General features: G+C 49.9%; 1 protein-coding gene across 1 annotated transcript in view; it reads left to right on the top strand.

Annotated features, from left to right (window-relative positions):
- lama5 (laminin, alpha 5) overlaps window positions 1-7,500 on the top strand; it is a 43,460-nt gene that overhangs the window by 31,641 nt on the left and 4,319 nt on the right. Inside the window, exons 53-70 of the mRNA XM_047340213.1 lie at window positions 38-167; window positions 314-416; window positions 514-627; window positions 745-927; window positions 1,127-1,269; window positions 1,424-1,603; window positions 1,953-2,092; window positions 2,565-2,724; window positions 2,898-3,031; window positions 3,127-3,292; window positions 3,428-3,562; window positions 3,818-3,972; window positions 4,323-4,455; window positions 5,157-5,300; window positions 6,388-6,518; window positions 6,598-6,765; window positions 7,120-7,249; window positions 7,327-7,478. Coding sequence (XP_047196169.1) covers window positions 38-167; window positions 314-416; window positions 514-627; window positions 745-927; window positions 1,127-1,269; window positions 1,424-1,603; window positions 1,953-2,092; window positions 2,565-2,724; window positions 2,898-3,031; window positions 3,127-3,292; window positions 3,428-3,562; window positions 3,818-3,972; window positions 4,323-4,455; window positions 5,157-5,300; window positions 6,388-6,518; window positions 6,598-6,765; window positions 7,120-7,249; window positions 7,327-7,478 — 2,601 coding nt within the window. The remainder of the gene's footprint in view (window positions 1-37; window positions 168-313; window positions 417-513; window positions 628-744; window positions 928-1,126; window positions 1,270-1,423; window positions 1,604-1,952; window positions 2,093-2,564; window positions 2,725-2,897; window positions 3,032-3,126; window positions 3,293-3,427; window positions 3,563-3,817; window positions 3,973-4,322; window positions 4,456-5,156; window positions 5,301-6,387; window positions 6,519-6,597; window positions 6,766-7,119; window positions 7,250-7,326; window positions 7,479-7,500) is intronic.

Below are 7,500 nucleotides of genomic sequence, written 5' to 3'. Positions count from 1 at the left end.
GAAGTTTAAATAAACACAAGTTGTGTTTGTTTGACAGTTTGGTTGCAGAAACTAAGAAGGAAGGAATCGTCGACGTGTCTCACACCTACAGTAAGATTATCAACAGCATCAAGGAGGCAGAGGAGGCCGCCAAGATGGCCGACAAGGCCGCCAGCGCCACTTTGGAGGTACAGGACGCACACGTTTATCCTAACACCTGGACACACACCTTTACACCTGGACACACACGTTTGTCCTCACACCTTTAATGAAGAAACTAAAAGGCTTCAGATGATGTGTGTGTCTGGTGTGTAATGTGTGTTTGTGTGTTCAGAACGTAAAGAACCAGGACCTCGGGCAGATCGCAGTTTCTCTGAGGAACCACAGCGTGGACCTGTTGGACGAAGTCAAGAAGCTCGATGAGGAACTCAACAAAGGTAACAACACATCAACACAACATGTGACATCATCTTCATTAGGGTGATTGACAGAATGACGTGTTGTATCATTTGTGACTTTGTGTTTGTGCTGCAGAGCTGAAGCCGCAGATCCACGAGGCTGAGAAACGACTGAAGGACGCCAAAAACAAACAGACTCAAGTGATGAAGGATCTGGAGATGATTCAGAACAACCTCAACTTCACGTCGAGTACGCACACACAGACACAGACACACACACACACACACACACACACACACACACACACACACAGACACACACCTAAAGAAATTCACGGGTTCGTCCTTCTTCCTCTGCGATGAACAGACGTGAGTCAGGAGATCGACGAGGCGAAGCAGGCGGCCGACCTGGCGAACACCACGGCGACGCAAGTCAACGATGCCCTGCGGCCAATCAAGGAGCAGCTGGACAAATGGGAGCAGACGTACGGAGACGCTAACGCCACCAATGATGACATCAACAAGGCGCTGATGGAGGCCAATAAGACCAGTACGATATTTACCTAGTTAACGATTTACCTCATTAATCCTCTGAATCTTCCTATTTCTACAACTTCAGGAAAGATTCATTTAAATGATACAAATATGAATTGAGGAAATTGTACATCTTTCAGTTTCTGTCAAAGTATCTTGATCAAGCACTTTTGAAATTATTAGTGAACATAAAAATGGACGTTCTCTCTCTGTAGTGAACGAGCTTGGTGCCACGATTCCTACGCTGCTGACGAAGCTGGACGGACTCCAGAACCAATCCATCCTGATGCCCAACATCTCCGAGAACATCAACCGCATCAGGCAGCTCATCCAGCAGGCGCGCAACGCCGCCAGCAAGGTGCCTCACGCCGTCCATGTTCAACAGGGAAGGTGGAAATACACTTCCCTCCAGCCTCTAATATCCTCTCCTCCTGCTCCTCCTCCTCCTTTCTCCTCCTCCTCCTCCTCCTCCTCCTGCTCCTCCTCCTCTCCTCCTCCTCCTCCTCCTCCAGGTGAGCGTCCCGGTGAAGTTTAACGGAGCGTCCGGTGTCCAGGTTCGGACTCCACCCAACCTGGCCGACCTGGCGGCCTACACCTCCCTGAAGATGTACATCACTCTGCCGGAGGCGGCTCGGTCCAGACGTCAGGGCGACGGCAACCAACAGTTTGTCTTCTACCTCGGCAACAAGGACGTAAGCATCACCGTCACAGACTGTCTGTGGTGTTTGTAGTCCAGTTACAGAGTGTCTGTGGTGTTTGTAGTCCAGTTACAGAGTGTCTGTGGTGTTTGTAGTCCAGTTACAGAGTGTCTGTGGTATTTGTAGTCCAGTTACAGAGTGTCTGTGGTATTTGTAGTCCAGTTACAGAGTGTCTGTGGTATTTGTAGTCCAGTTACAGAGTGTCTGTGGTATTTGTAGTCCAGTTACAGAGTGTCTGTGGTGTTTGTAGTCCAGTTACAGAGTGTCTGTGGTATTTGTAGTCCAGTTACAGACTGTCTGTGGTATTTGTAGTCCAGTTACAGACTGTCTGTGGTATTTGTAGTCCAGTCAGGAGTTCCTGGGCATGGCGCTGGACGGGAAGCGACTGCATTGGTACTTTAACGTTGGAGGAAAAACTGCTGAGGTGAAGATGCCTGAAGACGTCAAGTCTGATGGATTCTTCAACAGCGTCGGGCTGGAGAGGTACAACACACACACACAGACACACACACACACACACACTCACAGAGACACACACACACACACACACACACACACACACACACACACACACACACACACACACACACTGACTGTTGACTGCAGATCTTTCTTGCATCTGGATATTGTATAAGTGTGTTTCTGGAACAGTATTTACAGCTACACTGGAAACTCCAAAAGAAATATTATATATATATATAATATTTCTTTTGGAGTTTCCAGTGTAGCTGTAAATACGGTTCCAGAAACACACTTATACAAGCAAATGTAATTCAACAATATAATTGATGATATTATGTATGTTCTCATTTACATGAGTCAACCTTCATGTGTGTTGGACCAATAAAAGAACCTGAATCTGAATCATAACTGCTCTGTGATTATTATCCGTCACACGTGTTCTCATGAACCTTATTTCCTGAACACGTGTACTTGTGTGTGTGTCCGAGCTCAGGATCCTGCAGTACGGTCAGATGTCCATGTCCTCTGAAGCCACGGGGGGGGACCAGAGAGTCACTAAAGCTGGCACGGAGGCAGGAGGAGATCAGGGGCTTCTCAACCTCCTGACCGACGACACCGTCTTCTACGTGGGGGGGTACCCCAGTACTTTCAAAGTAAGAGCGTGCAGGACTGTGTGTTCCTGTCTATTGACTCAGTTATTGCCGTTCAGCATTGAAGTTGTGGCGTCCACATTTATATATCTCGCTGTTTTTCAATTTTGATTGTATTGATTTGAAGGTGTTATGGAACATACCCCTTCACACAGTTATTTCTCCTCTGTCTGCAGCCTCCGCCCCAGCTCGCTCTGCCCAACTTCAAGGGCTGCATCGAGCTGGACACGCTGAACGAGGAGGTGCTCAGTCTCTACAACTTTGAGAACATCTTCCAGCTCAACACGACCGAGGAGAAGCCGTGTGGCAGGTCAGTGTCACGTCCACCGTCCTGAACTCAGCCTCCGGTGTCCCCCGTCTCTTTTCCCCCGTTTCACTCCTAACGGAATGAAAATGTCCCCGCAGGCCGAAGCCGGTACTGACTCAGGCGTGGGCGAATGACGCGTCGTACTTCGACGGCACCGGTTTCTCTGAGGTCACCTTCACTGTGGAATCAACTCGCATGCAGCGCTTCGAACAGGAAGTGAAACTGCTCTCACAGCGAGGGATCCTGCTGCTGCTGCAGAACGAGGTTCATTCATTCATCTGCTCATTATTGGTCACGTTTTGTATGTATAGCATTGATGTATCACAACATCTGGTCGTAGCATTAACTCGACCATCGTTCCTTCATTCCTCTTTTCTCTGCGTCTCTGCCGTCCCTCAGACTCATTTCCTGTGTCTGGCTGTGCTGAACGGCCAACTGAAGGTTTTCTACGATTTTAGTGATAAACTGGTGGAACTCGAGCCCAAAGAGCCAGATTCAGAGTTCCTGCTGGTCAGCGACGCCGAGCCCAAAGCTGTGAGTCCTCTCTGTCCGTCTGTTTGAACTTAAAGCAGCTGAGTGGAGGAATTCCTGATTTCATCCTGAATAATACTTTTATTATCCTTTCCTAAAAATGTTTTGGAAATGAAAGATTTCAATGATGCTTCATATCTTCTGCTGATATATATTTATCCACAGCTTCGTCCTCCACGTCCTGCCTGTTCGCTGGATCCCCTCGTGCCGTTTACTCTAAGTTTTCTAGTTAATGTGTGTTTGTTTTTAAATGTGTAGCTGGAGGTTATCATCATCATGCAAGGGACCTCGAAACGCATCGTGGTGAGGAACAACCGCGTCAACCTTTACATTCACCCGGTCACCGAGAACATCCCTGCCTTCAGCGGCAGCTATTACCTGGGAGGAGTTCCACACGACAAGATCCCCGACAAGTAAGACGGACGTACATTTGTTTTATTATGTTTCTGCATGAACAATGTTCCCAGCGATGAAACTACAGAGAATCGGTTCCAGATCTGCAGTTCTGTGGGTCGTTCTCTTCTGTTTTATTTTATTGTTAACAAAGACCAAACCAGAGCTAAAAGAAGAGAGAATATTGAGCTTCTACATATGAGTGATAATGTTCTTCTGTAACTACTAAAGCAGGAAACAGTTGTTTTAGCTGAAACAGTAATAAAACTCAATATAACGCCTGAAGAAAACCATCTATACGGCTTTAAGTGTAGAAATATCATCACACGAGCTGCGTGGCAGCTTGTTTCACTGCGTCTCTGTGTTTCAGGCTGAAGACGTTGTTTCCCAAGCAGGGTTCTCTGAAGGGCTGCTTCAGGAACGTCAAGGCCCAGAGCTCTCACGTGGACCTGAAGAGGATGAAGAGCTCCGGAGTCAGTTTTGGATGTGACAGTGATCTGCTGGTGAGAGAACCTGCTTCATCACTCAGTTGGTATAAGAAGGAGTGGATTCAGGCGTGCTGGTAGTTCCAGTTAAATAATCTCAGTTCACAATCTCAGGTCAAGTAGATTAAGAAAGATTTTGTATTCATCGGTGCAAAGTGAAAACATCTACGTTTCTTAAAAGGAACAGCAGTGTTTTTAAAGGATGTCAATATGAGAACAGGAAGTCCATCTATCACGCAGCCATCTTTTAATCTAATCCCATCCAGAGATGTTTCCTCTTTATACTGAACTGGGAAGATTCTGGACAAAGTCACAAATTCGTTTTTTGTGCCTTCCAAGGTAGTTTTGGTAAAATGAAGATTGTGAGAAGCAGTTTGGAAACGAGTGGTAGATGATGTAGAACTGTATCATCTCTGTTGACAGAACATGGTGTAAAACCAAGAGGCGCTCGTATAGAACCTCGTTACACCTTCTCTAATCGACACAGATTACAACTTCAACATATGAGCCGTCACATGAATTCACCTTCAGCAGAGTTTCTTCCCTGTTTCCAGTCAGAAGCAGCTGTTGTGTCAGTAGATAAAAAGATGTTTTAAACCACAGTTAGTTCTGTCTCTTATTCACCAGGTTGTTCTTGAGTTGCAACATCTGAGAAGTTCATTTATTCTAAACTCAATGGAAGCAGTTTCTTCTCTGACCTGTGTCTGTTGTCTCCTCAGGTGGCTCGTGAGGCTCACTTCTCTGGACAGAGCTACTTGGATCTGACTCTGACCAACGTCCCGAGTCTCAGGGACAACTTCTACGCCAGCTTCAGCTTCAGAACCGACAAGAAGGAGGGACTCATGTTCTACCACCAAGATAAGGTCCAGACAAGCCTCCATCGCTTTCTGTTCCCTTCATACTTCTTTTCATTACTTTAATCCACAGCTGTGGCTCTGTCCCTCTGGCTCTGTCCCTCTGGCTCTGTCCCTGTGGCTCTGTCCCTGTGGCTCTGTCCCTGGCTCTGTCCTCTGGCTCTGTCCCTCTGGCTCTGTCCCTGTGGCTCTGTCCCTCTGGCTCTGTCCCTGTGGCTCTGTCCCTCTGGCTCTGTCCCTGTGGCTCTGTCCCTCTGGCTCTGTCCTCTGGCTCTGTCCCTCTGGCTCTGTCCCTCTGGCTCTGTCCCTCTGGCTCTGTCCCTCTGGCTCTGTCCCTCTGGCTCTGTCCTCTGGCTCTGTCCCTGTGGCTCTGTCCCTCTGGCTCTGTCCCTCTGGCTCTGTCCCTGTGGCTCTGTCCCTCTGGCTCTGTCCCTCTGGCTCTGTCCCTCTGGCTCTGTCCCTGTGGCTCTGTCCCTCTGGCTCTGTCCCTCTGGCTCTGTCCTCTGGCTCTGTCCCTCTGGCTCTGTCCTCTGGCTCTGTCCCTCTGGCTCTGTCCTCGTGGCTCTGTCCTCTGGCTCTGTCCCTGTGGCTCTGTCCCTCTGGCTCTGTCCCTGTGGCTCTGTCCCTGTGGCTCTGTCCCTCTGGCTCTGTCCCTGTGGCTCTGTCCTCTGGCTCTGTCCCTCTGGCTCTGTCCCTGTGGCTCTGTCCCTTGGCTCTGTCCCTGTGGCTCTGTCCCTCTGGCTCTGTCCCTCTGGCTCTGTCCTCTGGCTCTGTCCCTCTGGCTCTGTCCTCTGGCTCTGTGCCTCTGGCTCTGTGCCTCTGGCTCTGTCCCTGTGGCTCTGTCCTGTGGCTCTGTCCTCTGGCTCTGTCCCTGTGGCTCTGTCCCTGTGGCTCTGTGCCTGTGGCTCTGTCCCTGTGGCTCTGTCCCTGTGGCTCTGTCCCTCTGGCTCTGTCCCTCTGGCTCTGTGCCTGTGGCTCTGTCCCTCTGGCTCTGTCCCTCTGGCTCTGTCCCTCTGGCTCTGTCCCTGTGGCTCTGTCCCATGCTCCTGCTCTGGTTTCTTGGACCTCAGCGTGTTAATCTGTGGAATCTGTGCAGGACGGAGTGTGCCAGGTGTTTCTGCACGATGGCCAAGTGGTGGTGAGAGCTGGCAACAGTGAGATCAGGACACAGAAGACGTACAACGATGCCAACAGCCACTACGTCGCCCTCTACATCAACATCACCGGGTAGGACGACTCCGTTCTGTAAGTCGTGGACACAGAGTGTTCAGGCTGTTTGTTAACTGTCGGCCGCTCACGCCTCCAGGATGCGTCTGTACATGGACGACGTGCTGGAGAAAGCCAAGGAGGGAATCCGTATCGACACCAGGGGGCGTACAGCGCCGACGGCAGGGGGCAGCACCTTCCTGGGAGGGATGCCCGACCAAACCAGCACCAACCTCACCGGGTGTATCAGCAACGTCTTCATCAAGAGGTGAGAAGAGAGGACGGACACTTCAAACACCAGAGAACTGGGATCAAACTTTAGTCCGTTTTTAATTTGAGAAAGAAAGAAGTTCGTCAAACTGAAGTAAATCCAGGTTGAGAGGGGGGGGGGTTAGTTCCCAACTGGGTCGAGTTGCACATTCCACCTGATCCAGCTTGAAAAACTCAAATTAAAAAAGGTTTGTAGCTGCGAGCGATTAAACAAATAACCAGGTACAGTTATGAACTCATCACGTCATGATCTCATGTTTCTTCTCTGCACAGCCGATGAGATGATTTATTATCATCTGCTGATGAGTTTGTTATTTGAGCTTGACAACGTGTCCCCGCTTCTCGTCGTCAGGGAGACGAGTCCTCAGGCGGTTCAGAACCTGCTGAAGGTGAACAAGAACGTCAACGTCCCTCTGGGTTGTCCCGCCGCCGCCAAACCTCAGCAGATCGTCGCCGCGCAGCCCAAACACAACAAAGCCAAGGTGCGCACACACACACACACACACACACACACACACACACAATCACCTGTAACTCATCACACTCTCTTTCATTCCAGAAGCACAAGAAGCCCTCGGGGTCTCGCAGCCGTAACACCAGGGAGTCGTGCCAGGGGGCGCCGTCGGACCAAGAGAGCGGAGCGACGCACTTCAGCGGCTCCACTCACAGCCACCGGAGATACGACGCTCTGCCCAGGGCGCTCAGCTCCATGTGAGTGTCACCTTGTCACTTC

This window comes from Hippoglossus stenolepis, chromosome 6 (genome assembly GCF_022539355.2).
Source record: "Hippoglossus stenolepis isolate QCI-W04-F060 chromosome 6, HSTE1.2, whole genome shotgun sequence".
Taxonomy (NCBI): Eukaryota; Metazoa; Chordata; class Actinopteri; order Pleuronectiformes; family Pleuronectidae; genus Hippoglossus; species Hippoglossus stenolepis.
The sequence above is the reverse complement of the archived record's forward strand: the minus strand, read 5'-3'. Positions and strand labels throughout refer to the sequence as shown.